Raw genomic sequence first — 25,809 nt, forward strand, 5'->3', positions numbered from 1 at the left:
TGATTTAACAGAGGTCAAAATAAATAGAAATTACCAGTTTGGGACTAACACCACTGTCTTTTTTTTTAATAAGGTAGAGATTACAGGAGTCAACAAAATTAATTTTATTGAGAGAAATTGACCTGTCCTGCAGGTGATTGGAATTTACAATACAAAGGGTTGTTTTTCATGACATTGTGCTCTACTGCATATCCCAAGTGAGTCTATCGGGAACCAATCTATCCTTGGCACAGACAGGTTCAAATTGGCTATATCTTGAATAGATTGAATTGCGATGAAAATCTAATGCAATAAAGGAGCAATATCGAAGAGACAAATTAATCAGACCAATTGTCCACAGACTTGGACCCTGAAATGGCGTGATGTATGCATGCATATAAAAGTATATCGTTTGGTCTGATAGAGATGATGAGGCAAGGTCAATATGCCTTGTTCCTTAGTCAGCAATATGCCCCTTTTTATACGGAGAAGAAGGAGAACCCAGATAGGCCTTCACATGTCGGCTCCCAAATGGCTCGAACCAACTGTACTATCATCACTACTATATATTTAAAATGCGTGCTCCTCCTACATGTAGCAATGTCTTGGCCAAAAAGGCAATTAGTCGACAGGCAAGCTAGAAGTTCAGCACCGTGAGCAGCTCCTTGGTAAGGCCATGTCAGGGTCCGCGCGCCTCTTCAGATACATCAAGTATTGAAAGCTGTGGTGAGCACATAAATAGACCATGGTCACCTTAATTTGAAAATCCCTTCATAATTAAGGGCTACCTCATGACCTCTGACTAAAACAGCACCCATAAACAATAGACAACCAATTTGACCCCAGCTCCTAACTGCGGGAAAACACAAGTCCAGCAACCAAAAGTACCAAAAATACATTTTTGTTTACATTTGAACTGCATACATGCGTTTGTTTACAATTTCATTTCCCGCGAAATCTCGAAAATCCGGTGACCTGCAATCGTGGATTGAAAATAACATTAACCTGGGTTCAGCAGGTCAGCAGGTATACCGGCAGTTCCAATCATCCCCCTACAGCCAGCTGTTCAAAAGGTAATGTTATTCACCCCACAGGGAGTGCAGGTGATTGATTAAGCCCCCGCATAACTTAACAGCAATGGCTTGGCTTCTATTGTGTGAGTGGTAAGGAGAACTGACAGTTTTTTTATGGGAGTAACATTATTGTGTTGCTTAAAACGTCTACTTTTTACTCATGTAAGAATCGTAGTACTATTACTAACTTCAAATTATTTTCCGGTTATGATAACACAACACGCATCTTCATGATCATGATCTTTCTCAAACTAACTGAATGACCTAATCTCCTTGGACGCACAACTACATATCAATCCGCCCCGACGATCGACACATCCATTCGATTCGATAACACTCGATACAGTTTGATAAATAAACAAAGTTTTCACGCTTTTAGCTGTCAACATCAATGGCTATAATATACTCCTGCAGAATAGTAGAACTAATAGAACTAATTTCCAAAGTTTCCAATAGTTTGAACACAAATCAGAACATCACCCATCAGCTGGACTCAGATCTGCATAAATTACGATAAATAATGAGGTTGTCGCTTCAATTTCGCAAAGAAAGTTGACTCCATTCGAAGGTTGTTTTGACCAAATTCTGTTGAACTCATCGTTATGAGGGCATTTGAACACATTCTCGTTGATCTTTTCTATAAACGTGTGAAGTGTCGTACCAAAATACATTTCCGTAAAGGCTTGAATAAGAAAATTTGTTAATTACAAAATCATCGCTCCGGTAGAAATAAAAAGGTCACCGTCATTTTCATACTCCAGGTAACCTCGACCGCGTAGTGGAGGGTCGAGCCGCCTCGTCAATTTACCCAAGACGAGCCGTTCATACAGTGGATGCACTGGCAATACCAGCAGTCTGGTATTCCCTGGTTCGAGGTTAGTTCGCGGCGGGAAATTTAAAGCGGAAACATCCGAGGTCAAACAACAGTTTTGCTCACTACCGCCAACTGGTGATATAAATCGACACTAATCTATTTTATATCAAAATTTCTGTATCATGAAGACCTTTTCAACTTTATTTCAAGCTTTTATCTACTGCTATAGAGCGTCAAAAAATTGTTTTTTCATTTACGCATTTTGTCCCCGGGGGAGCTGAATTTGAGTCGAATCGCCCAAATTTTTTTCCGTAAGCAACATTTTCTGCAGTGTTTATAAGCAAGACTAGATTTGAAGCACCTTGGTTGTACGCTTACAAAATGCCCAACTTTGTCTACAGATGGCTAGATGGAAGGATGGGTGGAAGGATGGAAGGACGAACACCAATCGAATAGCTATTTGACTAGCTCCGCTGACTTTGTCAGCTGAGCTAAAAATACATCAGGAATGCTTCCGAAAACACCCGCGGCCAGCTTCGTGACGCCGGAGTTATCAACAGTGTAGCAATGCGTCACAACCAACGTAACGTCGCCACAACAAGTACAGTAGCCAGCGACGTCAGACCTGTCACTTGAACAACAAGAGGCCCAAGGGCCTGGCGCTCAGCTGAGTTAATATCATTAATATCTTCCCGGTGTTTAGTTCATTATGCATGAAAATGGCATGCTCCATGGTATTTGATATCCTTTTGCGTTCACTACGGTACCAACGTTTTTGGTTGACATAATTATGCCACTGTTCATTCCTCAATCCTGATCATAATTCGGGTGAAATCATTGTATGAAAATATTTACCGTAACATGAAGTTTATGCCATGAATGAGGATACTCATTGTCATAGCCTCGTTTACAAGTATGAAGTATTTTCCCGCGAATATTCAAAACTGCTTGGCTCCTTGCCAGTTAAATAACATGTGACTATACACAAAATAGAAAACTTTGATGGAAATTGTAAATCATTTTTTTATCTATCAGGGGAAAACAAGCTGATGATGATCAAGTAAATCATTCATGAGAAATCGTTTTGTTGCTGAAGCTTGCATGACGAAGTTAATGCTAAACCTTTTCTTGTGCTCTACTGCGCCACAGTAGTTTTCTATTAAGACCAGCGATGACGTCATTTCTGGTGATTCCCTACGTTGTCCAATGAGCGCTTTTTAAAATGTGCCATTTGGTATTGTACAGTATGCATTGTATTTTTTCAGCGCTGCCAGTTGCCGAACAGAATGCCGTACTCCCTCAATTTCCAATCAATTTTTATGGGAGTGACATTATTGTATTGCTTAGAATGTCTACTTTTTACTCATGAAAGAATCGTAGAACTAAAACTTAATAGGCGAACAGAATCATGCTGATTTACTGCACATACTGTGGGAATTCTCCACTTCAAAATACATCAGCGATGTCATCGCGAACAGAGCATGCTCTTCCGATATCGTTTTCACAGAAATGTGGCCAAATTTTCAAGAACTAATTTCTGAAAGTAGTCCCTAAAGACCTTATGACTACCACTGAAATGAACTAGTGATAATATCGCCTACCAGACTACTTTTTAAGCAGAAAATTGGGTTCCTTCCCGCGGTACGACCGTAGTACCAGCCTGTAGGCGTAGCGGGCCATCGTCATCGAGCTGAGTACTCATTGAGCTCCAAGATTATTGCACATGGCGTCAACATGCCGCCATTTTGTCTCCGCTTCGGTATTTCGCAGGCCGCTTATAATGCACCTTCTCAATTAAAACCAACATAATAAGGCCTTACATCGTTGATTGAATAGGAACACCACACAAAACACAATAAAGTGGGGGTACAATCGATTACGAAGCTGAAGTGAACAGTGATTTATTCCTGGAGCTACTGCTGCTTTGTTGTGTAGCTGCCATGTTTTGAGAACTGGCAAATAGGAGACTTCATTGATGGCTGACGTCATCGGGCGAGAATTTGAATCGGCAGAAATAATTAAAAGGCAGGTAGCGCCCTCTCCTGTTAAAGTTTGAACTTTTTCTCAATAAAATAGTTTTTCAAGAATTTTATCTTAATATTAAAGCATATTTCCACTAATTCTGCTGCTCCTAGGCCGATATAGGCCAGTTTCCTTCATGCGCTCTCACTCGCAGGAAGTACTTCGAATGGCGAGAAATTTTGTTTTGAAAGTAGAGTTTGACCAAAAGTATCCAGAAATGCAAAATTGAAGTCTCTAGGTCTTACGGTTACAAAATGTGCACCATGGGTTTAACGGACGGACGGACTGACAGACGGCCCCACAGACGGACGCCACTGAGCAGCTCATTTGACAAGCTCAGCTGACTTTGTTCAAACCATCCGACAATTCACATCGTAACCCCACTGATGGAGCCTATGCGATGCAAAATAAATGAGGCGAAACGCGTCTGGAGGTCTATTTAAAAGTATCTATGCTTTAAGGAACTGTACACAGTGCCGCCTGTTCCCATATTTTCATACATAAACATGCTGAAACCTTCCAGGGAACTACAAATAATGTAAATTAAATCTTCAGGAGCTAAAGGGCTAATGATATGGACAATACATTGAATACGCTGCAGCCACCTGGAACAGGGTTACATATTGGGGGAATTTCTGCCTCGCTATGCCAAGCTCCTCAACCCTACAAACATAGGTTGATGAAGACTAATAAAGCTACTTTCTAGTAAGAAAACATCAAACATACACTTGCACACTTTCCAGGTCGAGGTTTGAATATTGCATTTTAAGTTTAAAACAAGCACAACATTGTAGATGAGAGAAAGTGTGTGGCAGAAATTTTCCCTGATTGGTAAAGGATGGTGAAATTGGTGGCAACTTAGTTACGCTGAAAATAAGAGCTGTCCATACGAATTTTTGTCCGAAGTGGACCTCATTTTTGCAAAGAAATTGAGCTAATGGCCTTATGAAAAATTCAACTGAACACCTACTTCAACCTATTTGTGATAGATGCAACGGGTTGGTTATGTTAAAGGGAACTTGAACCGCCGAGCGATTTATTCAACTTTTCGACTTTAACCGCCCGAGAAAGTCAACCTTCCAACTTCCTATTCGAGTTCAGATTTGTAGCTCCGCCCCCAGTGCCCGAGCATGCGCAGTTCAATTTGTTATTATCGAGAATCATGTGAGAATCACGTGAGTCATGCGATCTTTCATTCATGAATTTTCGTAGTAAATTCCATAGTAGTGACGTCACTGAATGATTGACAGCTAGGGACCATATTTCATTCATGCCTCGTTCTGATCACCCGATACGCGGGAAATGAAAACTAGGTCACACGAACTGGCTTGGCGGTTCCAGTTCCCTTTAATACGTTCAGCATACCTTGTGATCTTGTCACTGAATAAAGTTGGAGGATTTCAACGGAGTTCAAGTTCAATGGCTTTGGGAACATGGTGATATACTGTTTGAGACCAGTCCTGTCTGAGCATGTTCGTCAGTTGTTCTCACGCAACATTGTTTTCTTCAAGGTGATACAGCACATCAGTCTTGTTTGAGCATCCACTGGAATAGTTCTCAAGCGACTTTGTTTTCTTCAAGGTGATAAAGAACATCAGTCCTGTTGGAGCATCTCACTGGACTAGTTCTCATGCGACTTTGTTTTCTTCAAGGTGATAAAGAACATCAGTCCTGTTGGAGCACCCACTGGACTAGTTCTCATGCGACTTTGTTTTCTTCAAGGTGATAAAGAACATCAGTCCTGTTGGAGCATCTCACTGGACTAGTTCTCATGCAACTTTGTTTTCTTCAAGGTGATAAAGAACATCAGTCCTGTTGGAGCACCCACTGGACTAGTTCTCATGCGACTTTGTTTTCTTCAAGGTGATAAAGAACATCAGTCCTGTTGGAGCACCCACTGGACTAGTTCTCATGCGACTTTGTTTTCTTCAAGGTGATAAAGAACATCAGTCCTGTTGGAGCATCTCACTGGACTAGTTCTCATGCGACTTTGTTTTCTTCAAGGTGATAAAGAACATCAGTCCTGTTGGAGCACCCACTGGACTAGTTCTCATGCGACTTTGTTTTCTTCAAGGTGATAAAGAACATCAGTCCTGTTGGAGCATCTCACTGGACTAGTTCTCATGCGACTTTGTTTTCTTCAAGGTGATAAAGAACATCAGTCCTGTTGGAGCACCCACTGGACTAGTTCTCATGCGACTTTGTTTTCTTCAAGGTGATAAAGAACATCAGTCCTGTTGGAGCATCTCACTGGACTAGTTCTCATGCGACTTTGTTTTCTTCAAGGTGATAAAGAACATCAGTCCTGTTGGAGCATCCACTGGACTAGTTCTCATGCGACTTTGTTTTCTTCAAAGGTGATGAAGAACATCAGTCCTGTTGGAGCATCTCACTGAACTAGTTCTCATGAGATGTTGTTTTCTTTAAGGCGATACTGCAGATCTGTCCTATCGGACCATCACACTGGACTTGTTCTTGGGCAACGTTGTTATCTTCCAACTGATACTGCATATCAGTCCTGTCGGAACATCTCACTCAGCTTGTTCTTGAGCAACGTTAATTGCTCTCTTCTGACTAATAGAGATACTGCACATCAGTCCTGTCAGAGCATCTCACTGTAACTTGTTCTTGGGCAACGTTGTTCTCTTCCAACTGATACTGCACATCAGTCCTGTTGGAACATCTCACTGGACTTGCACTCGGGCAATGTTGTTCTATTCCAACTGATAGAGATACTGCACATCAGTCCTATTGGAACATCTCACTGGACTTGCACTCGGGCAATGTTGTTCTATTCCAACTGATAGAGATACAGCACATCAGTCCTGGTGGAACATCTCACTAGACCTGTCCTTGGGCAATGTTGTTCTCTTCCAACTAATAGAGATACTGGATATCAGTCCTGTCAGAGCATCTCACTGGACTTGTTCTCGGGCAACATTGTTCTCTTCCAACTAATAGAGATACTAGACATGAGTCCTTGTGGAAAATCTCATTGGACCTGTTCTCGGGGAATGTTATTCTTTTACAACTGATACTGCACATCAGTCCTGTCAGAACATCTCACTGGACTTGTTCTCGGGCAACATTGTTCTCTTCCAACTAATAGAGATACTAGACATCAGTCCTTGTGGAACATCTCACTGGACTTGTTCTTGGGCAATGTTGTTCTCTTCCAACTGATAGAGATACTGGACATCAGTCCTGTCAGAGCATCTCACTGGACTTGTTCTCGGCCAACATTGTTCTCTTCCAACTAATAGAGATACTGCACATCAGTCCTTGTGGAACATCTCACTGGACTTTTTCTCGGGGAATGTTGTTCTCTTACAACTGATACTGCACATCAGTCCTGTCAGAGCATCTCAGACATGTCAGAGGATCTCACTGGATGTATTTATTTGAAAAGACCCTAAAGTCCAGGGCATCCTGAGCCCCGGTTTAATTGTAGCCCCTGGCAATGCTTCTGATTCATATTAGGGGTTATCAATTGGCATCGGCTATTGGTGAGGAGTTTATAATGGTTCATTGTATCAAGAGTTACACCATGCGATGTAATATGACATGTGTGAACTAAGCTGTATGAATATTGCAAGCCAAAGCAGGAAAAGATTCAGGACCCAAATATTTACTGATAATGTCCACAGTGTCACCTGCCTCATGTGTGATCTCCACTGTTCTGTAAAGTATTGGATATGGGAGCACATCAGCGAAGACAGACACAAAACGCAAACTACACAGATCAGAGAATGATATATATTACCCTGAATTAGATATCAAGCTGAAATCTCTAGGACTTACCGTTACAAAATATGCGCCCATGTTGACGGATGGAAAACGAGATATCGATATCTAAGTTTTTATTTTTGGCCTGCTGGTGGCCAAGTTAAGACTGATTCGTTATTCTGTGTCGGTGGTCATCTGACCCAAGGATGCGCACCAGGTTTCACGTTCAAACTCAAAGCTTCATTGATTAAAGATAATTACCTAATATAGTTCCACCAATTATATCCACAGTAGCAGCAGATGGAAGGTGTCCAGGGAAGTACTGAAGACCAAGGGTATCTCCCTCAACCATATACAGAGTATCAGGTATGTTGGACATATGTACTGTTCTCAACTGTACCTCCTCATTCCCCTGGATCTGGGAAAGTTGCTCATCGAGTAATGCCTGGAAAAGCAAAGGTAAATAAGGCAAATGATTTGACAAAACTACATCATTAATAATCCTCTGAACAGTGCCACTGCATGACCGTGTCAGCTTTTTGACCAATAGTCAAAACTATGAACAAACATTGTGTAATCTCCTTGGTCAGCTTTGTTGTTACATAATGTATAGGATATTGTGGTGAACTGGGTCACAGTCTTGGTTCCGTGGTTGGCCACGGCGGTGCCAGCATTACGGACGTGCCCCGGTCACCCGGCCATCCCCGCCCGTGGTTACGTCACTCGGCTGCGCTCGGTATTTCCCGCTGTACTGTCGATGACGCAACGACGCCCAATGTCGTTACGTCATCGACAGAGCGGTGTTGAAGCGGAGAGACGAGCGGGTTCGAACGTGGAAAGTGACAGAGATAAAATCGAGTATTAATCAACGTTAGTCGAGTCTTTCATTTAGCAACACTATTGCTACAACTTTATTCTTTTCATTGGCGCCCAACGTCTGAAGAATCTACGAAGAATTTATCGATTTTGGTGTTTTTATGAGTATTTTGTGAACGGTTTGTAATTGCGAGAATTTGATAACATTATTTGTTGTGCGTATTCTACAAGTAGGCCCTATACTGCGTTAAAATGAATAATTCAGAAATTGAGGAAGGTTACGACCGCGATAATGTTGAAATTAATGATGCGGGCGACGGAAATGCAGGTTCAGCCCAAGAAGATATGAACATGAATTTAGGCTCAGGGCCCAGGCATATTTTGCCTGAAAATAGGCCGGAGTACCATGGCGCATCGGATGCCGCTGTAGGTGAGTTGGTGTCTGCGTTTTCCAATATTTTAAACAAATTGGATAATGCGCAGCCAACCCGTATTATGAGTAACAGTAGTGCCGCAAAGGTACAGGCACCAAAGAATTATATGGTAAACCAGAATTTCAGAATTTGGTTGGAAAGATTCAACACATTTGCAGATCTGGCGCGCGTATCGGAGTGCGAGCGTAGACAACAGTTATTGTCTAGATCAGATCACCAGGCTTACATTGCCGCAGCAAATTTACATTCGTCTGCGGAACTATCCTGCGATCATTTTACGGCAGCGTTAGTCAAGCGTTTTCATAACGTAACGCGCGAAGATTACAAACTGCAATTGCGTGCGCGAGTCCAGGCTTCAAATGAAACTTATGAAGCTTATGCCGACTCATTACAGGAACTTGCGTTGAATGCGTACCCAAGCGGCGGTTTCGCATCACAACAGGAGATGGCGCTAGACCAATTTTTAGTAGGGGTGAAAGTGACTGATCAAATAGAACAACAACTGTTAATGAGTGCCCCAATTGGTCTGGTCGAAGCCATCCGGAAAACACGCTAACTTGACGCGGCTCAAATGCTTTTGAGGGATGGTTGGTATGCAATACCTTCCTCGCATCATAGGAAAGAGCATAAGCCTCACGTCATAGCAAATATTGATCCGGTAATAGCAGCATCCTCGGTGCCAAACCAGACATCAGAGATGAGTCGAGTCCTCAATCTTCTGGAGAAGTTAGAAACCAGGATTACCAACTTGGAAAAGACGAAGACGGGCAGTTCCACTTCCAACCAGTGTTGGCGCTGTCATGGCGACGGGCATGGGCCTTCCCAGTGCCCTACTTTGGAATGCTACAATTGCCATGAGTTTGGTCATCTTTCTCGCCATTGTACCAAACTGGTTTCGGGAAACACCAAGAAGGGATTGTCAAGGGGTGGACAGTCCCAGTAAACCCAGTAGGAGTCCCAAAAGTGTGTGACAGTATGGACGGCAGTCATTACAACCATGACGAGCAGAGGAACACCTCGTTAATTCATGGTTATGATAAACCACAACCTCCCCAGTGGACACCTAGCTCCTACAATGATGTTACTGTAGGATGTGGGTATCAAAATCAGAAGAGGAAAACCTCATCCGGTGGGCAAAAATTACATGTCTACATGCCACAATCAGTATCACTATCAAGCAATTACAACCATGGGCGGATGAGGAGCTCTTCATCAACTCTTGTTTGTGATGTTGAATCAAATCTTATAAGCAGGGACAATAGTCACAACCGTGGGCAGATGAGGAACACTTCATCGTCCCGTGTTTGTGATGTTCAGTCACAACCTGTTACAGTTATTGATTATCAGTCATCTATTCTGAATCAGGACCATGTAACGGCTAGAGCAACTCCAAGTGCAGTGTTTAATGCAGACTCCTTGGAGAGCGGTGATATTGATGCAGTACCCATGCAACAGCCTATACATACATCTCTTGTGAAAGCTAGCGTTATTGATGGTGACTTGAAGGATACTCCGTTATTGACACAAGATTTGACAGAGCCGGTGCAGCCAATCATAATGCAGTCTGATCCAGTGAAACCTCCTAGTGAAAAGGCCATTAACCAAGACAGGAAGAGGAGCACCTCAGCTTGCCCTGGTAAACTTTTGTCACCAGGTGGTCCACCATTACCTAGGTATCAAACAGCAGCCGCAAATAAACCTTGGAATTGTGAAATGACAGAGCTTACAGTGATGTCACAATCTACGTCTACACTACAAGAACAAACAAGTTTATTGGACGCTCCTACTCCTGATGTATCAAATAGCACAGAGAAAGAAATTGGGTTGAAGTCCAAGGAAGTTACCGTAGTGGAGAAGACGACAACAAAGCTGAATCCAGAAGCTGGAATTTTCAAGGGCAGGAGGAAACCAGATACATTGTTTGTAAGACAGGTTAAGTTCAGTGATCGTAGCCTGTTTCTTACGGGATAAATACAGGGGGTGTCAACATCTGCGTTGCTAGATACCGGAGCTGCACTTACCTGTATCAGTGGCGAATTGTGGAGACAAATTTTAGCTGCGACACCTAACCTGAAGATTAAGGAAACTGAAGGGAATCTACAGTCTGCCACTGGGGAAAATTTGAAAATCCTAGGAGTTGCCGACGTGAATGTTATTTTAGGATCGCGGGAGTTCAACTACTCAGTTGTAGTTGTTGACAATTTGTCACATACATGTCTGTTAGGAAGTGATTTCTTTTCAGATAACCATTGTACAATTAGTTACGATACAGTAACTCTGTATCTTGGTGACATCAGAGTCTTTCTATACAAGGGTCTGGTCACCGGTAACTTTCCTTTGATCACACGGCTCTCTCGGGCAATTAACTGGAGCCAGATGAAACCCTTTAATTTTTTCTTAAATTTTGCACAAACGTCGTAAGTCAGTTCTATCAACTTCCGATGGTGGCGCGCTTTTTCGCCGAAGCTCACCCGAGTTTCTCCGAACCGTTCCGAATGAGGAAGACACTAACAACAAAAATGGCGGACGAGGAGTTGTCTTTCAAGATTTTCCGGTTAATTGTTCCTGTCTTCTGATTGGATGTCCTTAGATGTCTAGTGAAGACAAGGGCATATTTTCTGAAGTAATGAGACGTGGTTGTGACTGTCCCCATAGCAAGTGGTTCTTAATTCCATTGGAGGGACAGGATAAACATGGGACAACACATGCTGTGCCATAGTATACAGTCTTGCAGTTGTTGGGAGGCCAAGCAGCTGGCTAAATCGAGTTGTGCTCAGGTCCGTTTTGGCAATGTCTTTCTACACAAACATACCATGATACTGGTCTTTGTCTCCCGAGGTCATTGAACAACCTTCAGGTATATCTGGGAGGGATCATAGGCAACAGAATACTAAGTATCACGGTTGTGACCGTCTCCTCAGCAACAACCGGTCATACAGAATTTACATCTTCTGGTAGGGAGTACTAAAGTTGTCGTCCTGTTTGTTGCCGAGTTCATCTGCCATCCAAAAGCAATACGGGTGTACCATTACCAGAACCAGTAAAAAAATCAATACAATTTGATTTACATAAAAACATTTTATTACCGGGTAATACCAGAAACATAAAGTGAAGTAAAAACACTGACGCCTTCGGTAACCTATCATCTTTCTTGCTCTTGGGACGTGTAAACCTGGACCTTGAACCCTTTTTCTTATTCGGCATGATGGAACCAGACCTAAAGTGAAGAAGTGAAACAGCATAATTTATTACTGGTAAATAAAACAACAAAAATTACAACTGGTAAATAAAACAACAGAGTGAATAAGTTCATTTCATCAGGTGACTCAAATCAGGAATTACAATTATAAGGCCCAGGCCTACTTAAGTTAGGTTAAAAAACAAATTAACAAATACAAATACAACACAAGCTGTTGTGTTATTGTTTACAAAAGTTATCAACACATGATATACATTGCAGGGAGCCGAGAAATAATAAGTAATGCAGGTAATGTAAACCACACACATAACACAACAGTGGATTTGAGTACTTTTGAGTATAATGCTTTGCATGACATTTTATTTCAACCTGTCATCGAACCTTTTCTAGTATCTGTCATGACCTGTGCATGAAGCCATATACATCCGGGTACTCTACACACTGAACCGCTGAATGACAGAACCAATTTGAGGAAAACGGGACCAATTTGTAATAATAATAACTCAAGATTAAAAACTTAAAAAGGTACAAGAGTTGATTATTTAGTAAGAAGACAGTTATATCTAATTAGCAAATGTACTATGATAATGAAATTTGCACGATAAACATGCTAACTGCTAACAACAACTTTTCGTCTATCCGAGAATTTTTCGTTTTCTTCAGGCGTTTTTTAGGTTTTTTTTCAGAGACTCGAATAAAACCCGCTCTAACGTCAGTTTGTTCGGTTCAATTTTAACCACACGCGATTATTAAGTTAGATCAAACCATAAAGAACAATGTGAATCTTTTAAAAAGTCAAATCAACAACGACATCATACTGAACGCCTAACAACAAAAATGTGGAAAACTGCGAGAAGAAAAAAAACTATTTGGACATTTTTCGAATCGCCGTCAAAACTACAGTCTACAAAGATGACCAATTGGTGCAAAACTAATAACATATATCGCAAATTGAAACATACCTAACTGTCCGTGAGATAAAAGTCTATCTTGATTTTAGCAACTCAAAGCGATTTTTGATATCCTTCAGGCAGTAAAAACATGTTTTTGTGAGAGAGATTGAGACGATGATTTTCCGAGTGAACCAAAATGGCGGATATGGCGTAAAAAGTTGGCTTGGGTGTACCACGTGATCCGAGAGAGCGCTGTCCCACCGCACGTCGTTCGAGACGGGCGGTGTCTTTGATGTTGAAACCAGTGACCAGACCCTTGTATAGAAAGACTCTGGTGACATGGAGTTGCCTCTGAGGAGACAACCGGGTGAATCAAAAGTATGTAGGATATTATTGGGAAAAGGAATGTGTATTCCTCCAAACACAGAAATGATACTTCCTGGAAAACTGGCCAAGTCAGTTGGTACCGGGAATGGTTGAGGACAAGTTAGATCAGACCAATTTTACAACGGGAAGATGTTTGGTGAGAGCAATCAACGGGAAAATTCCTGTTAGAGTTGCTAATTTTTCAGATAAGACTTTGCATATCAGAACTAATCAGACACTAGGATATTTTCACCCTGTTGCTGAAGTCGAGGCTGCAAAGGAGCTTGACGAAAATGAAAACAAACAGAACAATTCGAGAAAATCCAAGAGATCAGAACGAGATCAGAAACCACCTTGTGCCAAGACATATAAACCGCCAAGAAAACCGGCAGAAGAAAATAAACAACAGTCAAATGTCACAGTGTCAGGGAACAACCCTAGTCTAATTTCTTCTGTCACTAGTACCAAAGTTAAGGATCAAGAACCAGATAGCACCGGTGAAGCGAAAGGTACTTAAGCCAAAGAAGACGAGGAGGCTAAGATCCGTCTGGAGTCCTTGCTGCTTAAATTGGAGATAAATTACATTGGACTGGATCCAGGTAAAAGAGAAATGGTGGTCCAGTTGATCGAGAAATTTCAATTTCCATTTTCAATGGGTGATTTTGATTTGGGGCATACGACCGTACTACAACACACCATCGATACTGGAGATGCCCTCCCCATCAAACAGAACCCAAGACGTTTGCCCCCACATCAAGAACCCTTCGTACTTAACACAGTTAAAGAATTGGAAGAGAGAGGACTAGTTAATAAGAAGCAGAGTCCTTGGAGCTCGCCGATTGTCGTAGCGAAGAAGCACGACGGTTCGTTTCGTTGTGTGTGGATTACAGAAAACTGAATGCATGCACAGCTAAATCAGCCCAACCTTTAGCAAGGATTGATGATACCCTTAACAGCCTATCAGGATCGGTATACTTCACAACTCTAGATTGTGCCAGCGGATATTGGCAGGTAGGCGTTGCACCCGAGGATCGCGCCAATCTTCGTTTGTTGTCGGAACTCAACAGTATGAATGGAATTCGATGCCGTTCGGGCTTACCTCGGCACCGAGTACCTTCACCAGAATGATGAATATTGTCCTAGGGGGCGTGGAACATTGTCTGGTATACTTGAACGACATAATCGTACATTCGCTGACCTTTGAGGATCATCTGAAGCAACTAGCTAGTGTGTTTCAACGTCTGCAAGTTGCAAATCTCAAACTTAAACCAAGTAAATGCAAGCTTTTCAGGAGCTTGGTGAAATTTCTTGGGCACGTGGTATCCAAGGACGGAATTGCCACTGACCCGGAAAAAGTACAGAAGGTAGCTGAATGGCCAAGGCCGAATTATGTCGCTGAAATCCGGTCTTTTATGGGACTAGCTACATACTACCAGAATTACACTGCTCCACTGCATCATCTAACGAGAAAGAACACTACCTTTGTTTGGACAGACGAGTGTGAAAAAGCATTTGTGTCATTGAAGGAAAGTTTAGTTTCTTCAACAGTACTTGCACATCCTGATTTTAGTGAGAGTGCCGGAATGTTTGTATTAGACACTGATGCCAGCGACTTCGGAATGGGGGGAGTGTTGTCTCAGAAACAAAATGATGAGTCTGAGAAAGTGATCGGATATGGGAGCAAAAGTTTCCATGGGGGCGACTAAACTACTGTACTACCAGAAGGGAGATGCTTGCCCTTGTAACATTCGCCGAACACTTTCGTTATTTCCTTCTTGGGAAAAAGTTTCTGGTCATAGTTGATAATATGGCAGTGTCCTGGCTTCTGAACTTCAAGGAACCATTTGGTCAGATAGCGAGGTGGATAGAGAGGCTGGCGGAGTTTGATTTTATTATTGAACACAGGCCTGGCGTAAAGCATGGCAATGCCGATGCTCTCTCGAGACGCCCAGAAAGGATGCGGCAGCATGGAGACTGCCCATCTTGTGAACCTTCAGATATCAAGAAAGATAATCATTAATCGCATGAAAAGACCAAGGCCACTCCAAGTGCAGTGTTTAATGCAGACTCCTTGGAGAGCGGTGATAGCCATGCAGTACCCAGGCTGCGGTCAAGACATGCAAATTCGACGAAATCTGATGTTACGACACAAAGAATTGAGGCTGTGCGTGTAAAGACAGATAACAAGGAGCTTCCTGCCATGTTGTCAAGAGAAGCTATTGCAACAGCCCAGATGACCGACCCAGAAATTAGGAACCTTTATGACCACATAGCTGAAGACAAGAGTGAGCCTTCTAAAGCAACTTTGCAAGGATATGGACTCTGAGAACGCGCCTTATGGGCACAAAAAGCTAGCATGGAAATATCCAATGGTTTACTGTACATTAGGCCAGAAAAGGATTCCAAACATAAGAACCACAGATTGGTATTACCCAAGTCCCTGATTAAACCTATTTTCCGGGAAATACACGAGGGATTTGCTGGAGGACACCTTGGAATAAGGAAGACGGAAGTTGAGGGAGAGATGCTGGAGGCCTCAAATGAAAAGGGAAGTTACTGATCTTATTAGATCATGCGAGACTTGCCAAAAATGTAAGTCACCTCCTCATGGAACAAAAGGACCATTACAGAGCATTCCTGTTGGGAGGAGGAATCAGAGGGTACATGTTGACGTCATAGGACCGATTAATCCACCGTCTCGGAAGGGACTCAAATTCATTCTTGTCCTTCAAGATGCCTTTACAAAGTGGCCGGAGGCATGGCCTCTGCGCAATCAGAAGGCAACAACATGCGCCAAAGTGATAGTAAATGATTACATTTCAGGTTTCGGTACTCCAGAAAATCTTCACACAGATCAAGGAACCAATTTCCAGTCGAATGTATTTGATGACATGTGCAAGATTCTCAACATCCACAAGACGAAGACGACAGCTTTTCATCCACAAGGGAATGGTCAGGTGGAAAATCTTAACAAGACTTTGAAAAGTATGCTGACAGCCATGGTTGATGAAGAAGGTCGCGACTGGGATGATCGCCTTCCTGGTGTGTTAATGGCTTACAGATCAAGCGTTCAGGTTTCCACGGAAGAGGCACCCTTTCTCTTAACCTTCGGAGATGAGATGCAGCTACCCTTAGACTTGATCATAGCCACTGCAGATTCCGATAGAGATTCCTTATCACAACTACCTATCAGAATTGAGGGCGAAAATCGAATCTTCATTCAATCGGCCTCGTTCGAATCTTAAGTTAGCACAACGGAGACAAAGGACATACTACGACCGGAAATGTAAGGATGGTTCCTTTGCCGTTGGAGATTTGGTGCTTCTCAGAAACCACTATGTAAAGCCAGGCGTTCCACCCAAGTTTCACCGTCGTTGGATGGGACCGTTTCGGGTGTTAGATGTGTTATCTGAAGTCAACTACAGAGTAATAACGACGGAAGGGAAGGCCCCGAAGAGTAAAGTTGTCCACCTGAATAATATGAAGCGTTTCTATGCAAGAGAAAACGAAGAGTTGGACAAACCCAGCGATGACGATGATGATGACGATGATGACAAGATGTCGACTGTGACTACGGAGGAGTCAGATAATGAGTCTTACAGCCCAAACTCTGAATTCGAATTCCGTTCTTATAGACCAATGGTTCTTAGATCAGATAAAATAAATGAAATCGCTAAAGAGCCAGGTGTTAACAAATCAGAGTCTAATGTGACGGATGAAGCAGCTCCTTTTGAGGCGTGTGATGCTTCCTCTTTGGAGAGCGGTGTGGACCATGCAGAGCCCCTGCCGATTCCTAATCATGATGTATCCGATGTTTCTGTTGATGCCACTACAAGCAACTATGATCTGAGACCACGTGAGAAATTGCGCGCACCGATTTGCTATCCGCAGTTAACTGAAAGTGTAACTTTGTGTCGGATAAGAGCCCGCAAGAATGTTAGGCTCAAGAGCAAACTGTAATTAATAAGCAACCAATAAATGTATTAATGTAAATATGAAAATAATTGTTATCATTAGATATGAAATTATTGGAAGAGAAATACTGAAGCTAATTAATTGCATAAAGTAATCATACCATTTTGCCTTTACAGATGGATATTTTACAATTAGACCCGTTCCCTGTTGAAGTTAAAGAATTGAAGAGGGGGAGCAGTAGACAAGTCTATTTATTCCTTAAGGACATATTACATCGCCATCTCAATGTTGAGATTTCGTTCGGGCAGGCTCTGCAACATCTCGTGGAGGCGGGTAATATTTACCTTATGAACACAAGAGAGTTGGTGACCGGCTGTATGATTCATGGCATCCGTCTATTTATGGCCAGTGTGAAGAAATCCTTGAAAGTGGAGCCGGTAGAGATGGCTTTTGTCAAAGAGCGTATGCTATCGATAACCAAGGTGTATAACGGTGAAGAGAAGGACGTTGGGAGTTGGTTGGTCAAACTTGAAGCCAAGTTGCTTCCAGGTAATTTGTTAACTCCCTCCGTGGTTGCGCAACCTGCAACCTATGATCTCCCCATTTTAGTTATTTCTGATTCTATGTTCAGATTTTGCAAACCATCTGGCGAAATTTATCCAATCTCTCATTCTGGCGAGCGTGCCGAAGGTGTTAGGCACACCGTAGATCTTTTTCATAACATCCAATGTAGGGCCATCGTCCTTAATCATGGTCTTAACCACACCTGCCAGTATGGCAACCCTCTTCCATTTATGGAAGATATTTTTCGGTCGCTGACCCATCGTTTCCCAAACATTCCCCTCTATCACTTTCAGCCTCTACTATCCCCATCTGTATTGAACAATCCTCTTCCATGTTTTTCGTGTTAGCAATTTTTGCAGGATGATGGTAGATGTGGGATTCACCCCCATTGAACATCCTTCACTTGGTAGAGCTGCGTTCGACCGAGAGGGCTTTCATTATTCGCGTCAGGGGATGGATGATGTCACCCGTTTCCTCGTGGATGCCATTCATTGAATGAATAGGAATACAATGTTGTTCTTCGTCTTGGAACCCTTCGGAGTAGTGTTATATTCGTTGGGGGAAGAGATGGGTTTGGCGTGTTATTGCAGCATAAGCCCATGAACTCATTAATTCCTAAGCAGCTCACCGAATCCTGAATGCATGAGACACCTGGGACAACCGCACAAACCGTTGAGGATTACCTTCGGTAAACTGTAACAACCACTTGTAAATTACTGTAAAAAGGTTTAAATTTATATTTGATTATCGTTCCAGGTTGTCACACACCACGTTGGTAGAGAATATGTCCGTACGCTACTTGTTGACATCGTTACTCATTACACTTGCGAGGATTAAGCCTGGATTGGATGGTGCTACGTTGATTCATTTTTTGTATATAGCAGACTTCCTAGCGGACTGATTGTTTGATGGTCGTTATCCATTGTAATATTATATTGGACATGTTGGATATTACTGAATTGTACATTGGAAAGATAGTTGTACAGCTCGCGTTTGTGATTCAAATATTATTATAGTGGACATTGCTGAGATCCGGTAGTTCGTGCGTAATGGATTGTGTGGTATATATATATTGTATAGTTTATTTCTTATTGTAATACAGTTGGAATTCTGGAGCGTAGCTATGAGGACTATTTTGTTCAAAATTTTTGATATTTGAACAATTTTTTGGTGGGGATGGTGTGGTGAACTGGGTCACAGTCTTGGTTCCGTGGTTGGCCATGGCGGCGCCAGCATTACGGACGTGCCCCGGTCACCCGGCCATCCCCACCCGTGGTTATGTCACTCGGCTGCGCTCGGTATTTCCCGCTGTACTGTCGATGACGCAATGACGCGCAATGTCGTTACGTCATCGACAGAGCGGTGTTGAAGCGGAGAGACGAGCGGGTTCGAACGTGGAAAGTGACAGAGATAAAATCGAGTATTAATCAACGTTAGTCGAGTCTTTCATTTAGCAAAACTATTGTTACAACTTTATTCTTTTCAATATTGATTCCTCTTTAAAGGTATGAACTCTGTGACCTTAAAAGTAGGTCAAACTAGAGCAATGTCGATGGCAAGGCCATTGCAAATCTCCCCACTTTTGATAAGCAGGAGTGTTGAGGTGGAAAATTTTTAATGTATGTGTTGTAATGGTGTGTTTGGAGAAGGCGTTTGATGTCGTGAATGTGCATGTGGTGAAGTTTAGATAAATGTTCAGAGAAAGTGATGCATTTGAGGGTGATGTGATATTGTACAATGTTAATAATAACATTGAAAATGCCATTATTGTACAAAACGCGTTACTAATAAGCGAGATATTGCACTTCTCGCATTTTAGGTTTTGGCCCCCTGGTGATGAAAATCGAAAATCAGATTGCACCGAAATTGGGTGACAGAGGGGATCAAGTTTCAAGTTTATAGTTTTATCGGTTAAGAAAGGTGCCATAGTTATACACTATCGGACAATTTACGCCACAGTCAATGTCCTAACTAGTATTGGGCAATTCGCCTAACAGCAAATTGCAGACCATATCCCTGGTGAAAGTATTTTGTCATGTTGAGAAATTAGGTTTGCACCAGGATATAACCAGATAAATCAGAGGCAAATAACCCTGAATAACCAGCTGAATTAGGTTGTGACAGTAGGTGCATCATAAATACTAGAATTAGCGATGGTTCTGGGACTGCAACAACTCAGAATATGGATGGTCAGAATCCAGCAGACAACAAGCAAATGTAATCTGAATCTCAACATCTTTCGTATCTTTTGATGAGTTTTCTGGTCGAGTGAGGGAAACCAGTTGGCCATCTGATATGGCTGGTGGGGATGAAAGCTCCCAATGTTGGGACGACCAATAATACATTGCGTCTCCACAGTATTTATATTATAATACCTCCCTCCATGCACACATGGTTCTGCTGCCAATTTTTTCTTCAAATGAGCTAGGTGTCAATCATGCACTTGTGGGTACTGGCACCACGTAGGTAACTTCTGATCTGATCTTAAGTGGCAGGTTTTTGGTGCTTTGTCCTGGTGCTCATTTTTAAGATGACAAAACACTATCACCAGGGATATGGTCTGCAATTGCTGTTAGGAAAGTCACAACCTGGGGACAAAAAATAAATGTGATTTAGACTTCGCATTCCTTTGAAGTGTAGGTTACAACATCCCAGGCCATTGATGCATGCATGGTCATAACATAGGGGCAACCGGGAATCATGGCTAGGATTTTTACAACCATTCTTTTGAGGTGTAGATTGTGATGTGAGGGAAGTGTCTTTATCTCTACATAAAATTCCTTCGACATGGTGCAACAAACCAGTCCAGTAGATATATACATGGTCATAGCATACGGCATCGAGACAACCAGTATGCAAGGTTACGGCCACGCCCAAGGGGTATGACCGATCAGCACTAAGAGTAAAAACGTAAAATGCAATAATATATTTTTAAACTAACTGCCACAGTAGGTTTATTTATTCAGCCTTTTTGAAGTAAAAGTATTACAGTGAAAAGAACGAAATACGGCTGGAATATTATACTGGTTTGTCTTCGGACGGCAAATTCAGCACTGCACCGATGTCAAGGTTAAGACGGTTATACGACTTTGCCTCATCAGCTCCTCGTGGTCAAGGCTCCTATATCCGTGACTGATGCGGTCGCAGAACAGAACAGATGCTGATCATCCCCGTCACTGCGTCAGGCTGTAAAACGACCGAGGAAATATTTTAACTTCACCAGAAGTTTTATCATTCATTATTCAGACCAACAGACACTGACTACCTGCTAATAGTCTATGAATTTCATTGTCATAATTCAGAACAAACACTTATCACCTTTGCTGACAATATTTTCAGAAGGTGTGTACATTCGTGTGTCCATTTACACTGCACGTGTATACGTGCTTTGCTGTACATTTCTACAGGAGTGAGCAGGATGTACAGAAAAACGATCTCCAAAACTGTTGCTTTCAGCACTCGCGACACGTTAAGCGAGGTTTTAGCAATTATTTTCAGTGAAGGTATATCTCATGTGTAGAGTCTGGGTGATTTTGAGACATTCTTAGGTGTTTAAGGCGCACAGTTTGATGAAACTTACCCGAATTCGTAATTTTTTTGATGAATGTATATCCGCCATTGCGGGGATCTGGAAACTTTCGGATGACAGTTTGCCTCAAAAGATGGACGTGCTCCCTATAATCACCCAAACTAACAGCGAATATTTATTCTTAAGATCCTTTTCTTGACCTCTGCTGAGTTAATTTTGTCTGATGCAGTGTTTCAACACAAATTTGAGGGCGATTACAATCACGAAAAAATCACACTCACCCAGTCTAGAATGCGTAGACGAAATGTCTGTTGGCTCTTCTATGTAGCGGGTATCCTCCCACCTGTTCAGGTCAGGACAGATCAACGTTGAGCAACTTGCCTAATCGGTAAAAACGCGGGAGGCAGTGCTATTACCGGAACGGTTCAGAACCGACGATTTTCATCAAAAATCACCCGAAAACTAAAAAAGTAAGCAACGGCTGCAAAAATAAAGTACACGTTGTTCGTTAGCAGGTTATGAAACGTAACCTAACCAAATTTCAGGTCGTTCCGTGCGGCAGTTTCGGAGATACGTGTCGAAAACCACATCCCTCGGGTCCTGGCGATCGGCTCAGTAAAAACAATAGACCATATCCACGGAGTTGTGGATATGGTCTAATAATCGGCGTGTCGTAGTTCTGTTTTTATCGGTTCGTGTATTGAATTTCTTTGGTCCATGTATCGCCAGTTCAGTTCGGTTCCTAACCTATCTTCCTACCGGTTTCTATCGTGTCCAGTGTTCACGCCAGGCAGGTTTTTCCAGGCGGCACCGCCCTGTTTTAACACAGAGGGCATACATCGCCCTGTTATAAAATACGGCGCCCCATTAAAGAAACCATCGCCCTCTGAAAAAAATCTCTTCCAATAACTCTCAGGCCTGTTGCAGGCCTTCTGAGTAAAATGAAATGGTCCAGGGACCATGTGCTCACCTCGGGTAATGTAATGCATGCATGTCATTTCCAGTGGATATGAGGAGAACAGTTTCTAGCTAGTTTCACCAGTTTTGATTCCATTGAATAATATTATTCTTCTTGGCTCAATGGCACAAAAGAAAATTACCGGTACCATCTAAGTATAGCATTTTGGTTATAAAGTTGACTGAATTTCAGGGTTATTGACGAGTGTACATGTCACATGGAAATTGGTTGACATCTGTTCAACAGTTAAGGAGTAATACGACTTTGTTGGATTTTCAAGATGGCGGCCTGGTGGCCATATTTGTCATGGGATTTGACTGAAAATTAGGGATATTGATAAGAGTACATAGATACATAATCACATGAAGTTTGGTTGCAATCCTATCATTAGTTTCGGAGTAATAGGACTTTGTTGAATTTTCGAGATGGCCCCCTGACGGCCATATTGGTCAATGGATTTGACTGAAAATCAGGGACATTGTAGAGAGTACATAGATATACAATCACATGAAATTTGGTTTCAATCTGACTTTGTTAGATTCTCAAGATGGCCGCCTGGCCGCCATATTTGAAGTCCGAACGGGACAAATTTTAGGGTAGAATAGAATGTCCCTAGGTATATGTCCTCACAAGTTTAGAACCTTCTAGCTCGAAAAGAAACAAAACGTGCCACCAATCGGTGATTTAGTGAACTTTGACCTCTGTGACCTTGAAAAGAAGGTCAAATCAAAAACCCAGGTGATATCTCATTAAACCTAACTAGATACACCAACCATAAAAATTTCATCACTCTACGTCCAATCATTAACTTCAAAAAGGCAAAAAACTATTTCCAAGATGGCCGCCTGGAGGCCAGAAAGTAGGTCATATTGCGAAAAAGAAAAATAAGTATGGGCATATTGCCTTAAGCTAACATCACACCAAGTTTTAGCCATCTAACCCAAGCAAGGACCAAACATGCTCCGCTAACGGACGCCACGGTGTCCTATAAGCTCCCCATAGGTGAGCTAATGAAACGGCCAGGGGCCATTGTGCTCACCGCTAAATATATTTGGTGCATTGGAATTCATCCAGGTTAAGAAACATTTTACATATATAGTATATAGGTCAAACCAAAGTCAGTATGAAATGTGATGTATCGTTGCTTGGAGTAAGTACCATAAGAATATCATCAAAAACAATTCACTAATAAACGAGATATTGCACTTTTCATCTATTTTAGTTTCGGCCTCCTGGTGGCCAAGTTGTGTACCAGATCAGATCGAAATTCGGTGTCCGAGGTGACATGACGTAGGGAGTCATGTGAACCAAATTTCAAGTTCATAGCTTTAGTGGTTAAGAAACGTGCCATAGTTGCACTCAAACGACCAATTTATGCCATTTGACCTCTGTGACCTTGAAAAGCAGGTCAAATCAAAAACTCATATGATATGTGATGTATCCTTGCTAGGAGAACCTACCATAAAAATGTTATTGAAAACGAATCACTAATAAGCAAAATATCACACTTTCTTGGTTTTCACATTTGGCCCCCAGGTGGCCAAGTCGAGAATCAGACCAGACTGAAATTCAGGGTCAGAGGTCAGCTGACCTAGGGGGTTCTGTGTACAAAGTCTCAAGTTCATGGCCTTAGGGGTTAACAAACGTTCCACAGTTTCGCTCAAATGGGCAATTTACGCCATTTGACCTCTGTGAACTTGACAAGTACATCAAATCGAAAACCCGTATCATATGTGATGTATCCTTGCTAAGAGTATCTACCGTAAAATTTTTACCAAAAACTAATCTGTAATATTAATAAGCGAGACATGGCACTATTCAAATTTTTGGTTTTGGCCCCCTGGTGGCCAAGTTAGGAATCAGTCCGGACCGAAAATCAGTGTCACAAGTCATCTGACCTAGGGGGTCATGTGTACCAAGTTTAAAGTTCATAGCTTTAGTGGATAAGAAACGTGCCATAGTTACACACAAACGGCCAATTCACAGCATTTGACCTCTGTGACCTTGAAAATAAGGTCAAATCGAAAACCCATAGGATATGTGATGTATCCTTGTTCTGAGTACCTACCATACAAATAAAATTGAAAACAAGTCACTATTAAGCGAGATATTACACTTTTTACTTTTTTTAGTTTTGGCCCCCTGGTGGCCAAGTCGAGAATCAGATTAGACCGAAATTTGGTGTCCGAGGTTATATGATGTAGGGAGTCATGTGTACCAAATTTCAAGTTCATAGCTTTATTGGAAAGAAACGTGCCACAGTTACACTCAAACGGCAAATTTATGCCATTTGATCTCTGTGACCTTGAAAAGTTGGTCAAATCAAAAACACGTATGACATGTGATATATCCTTGCTAGGAGAACCTACCATAAAAATTTCATCAAAAACAGATCACTAATAAGTGAGAGATCACACAATTTATATTTTCAGTTTTGGCCCCCTAGTGGCCAAGTCAAGAATCAGACCGGAACGAAATTCAATGTCGAAAGTCATCTGACCAAGGGGGTCATGCATACAAAGTTTTGAGTCCATAGCCCGAGCGGTTAAGAAACGTGCCACTGTTTTAGAAATAGGATACGACGGACGACAGACGACGGACACTGCGGTGTTGTATAGACTCCCCTACGGTGAGCCAAAAAGGAGAAAATAAGGCAAAAAATCTCTTCAATTAAGGACATTTTTAGGAATTTTTCAAATAAGATAAGGAAAAAGTAGGAAATTTCACCGGTTGCAGCAAAGGAAATGAAATGGCCAGGGCCATTGTGCTCACCTCATGTGGAGGAAAGATGGATAAAGAGCATGGTATTGTGTCATGTAGTGTTAGGTTTGATGTAGGTCCAAGCAATTACAATTTCCCCAAAATGGCCAATTTACAGTACATTCGACCTCTGTGACCTTGAAAAGTAGGTCAAATCAAAGAAGACCCGGGTGACACATTGAATGGTTGTTAGAATTAGATGTACCTATGATATAAAATTGGTGCCAATCGGGCAAGTCATTACTAGGAATAATGGCATTTTGAAGAATTTAGGATTTGGCCCCCTCCCTAGAGGCCAAACGGCAAATCAGATCGCACCAAACTTCGGTACCTAAGATCACCTGACCAAGGGGTACATGTGTACTTAATTTGTGATCAATAGTCATTGCAGTTAAGAAACGTGCCATAGTTACGGCCTGACGGCGAATTTACGCCATTTGACCTCTGTGACCTTGACAAGAAGGTCAAATTAAAAACCTGTGTGACATATACTGTATGGTGGTAAGATGTACCCATGATATCAAATTGGTGGCAATCGGGCAAGAAGTTAAGGAATAATCACATTTTTAAGGTTTTTGGATTTTGCCCCCTGGTGGTCAAGTGGTGAATCATATTGGACCAAACTTCGGTCCCTGAGATCACCTGACTATGGGGTAAATGTGTACCAAATTTGGTATCAATAGTCATTGCAATTTAGAAACGTGCCATCGTTACATCCTAACGGCCAATTTACACCATTTGACCTCTGTGACCTTGAAAAT

The 25,809-nt window shown here is 42.0% G+C and overlaps 1 protein-coding gene across 3 annotated transcripts in view; it reads right to left on the minus strand.

Annotated features, from left to right (window-relative positions):
• The window catches only part of LOC135485747 (BTB/POZ domain-containing protein 7-like), a 132,446-nt gene that overhangs the window by 35,822 nt on the left and 70,815 nt on the right, over nt 1-25,809 (minus strand). For all 3 annotated transcript variants that reach the window (XM_064768141.1, XM_064768142.1, XM_064768143.1), the window contains exon 6: nt 7,876-8,059. In XM_064768141.1, the coding sequence (XP_064624211.1) occupies nt 7,876-8,059 (184 nt within the window). The remainder of the gene's footprint in view (nt 1-7,875; nt 8,060-25,809) is intronic.

The sequence above is a fragment of the Lineus longissimus genome, chromosome 3 (genome assembly GCF_910592395.1).
Source record: "Lineus longissimus chromosome 3, tnLinLong1.2, whole genome shotgun sequence".
Lineage (NCBI taxonomy): Eukaryota > Metazoa > Nemertea > Pilidiophora > Heteronemertea > Lineidae > Lineus > Lineus longissimus.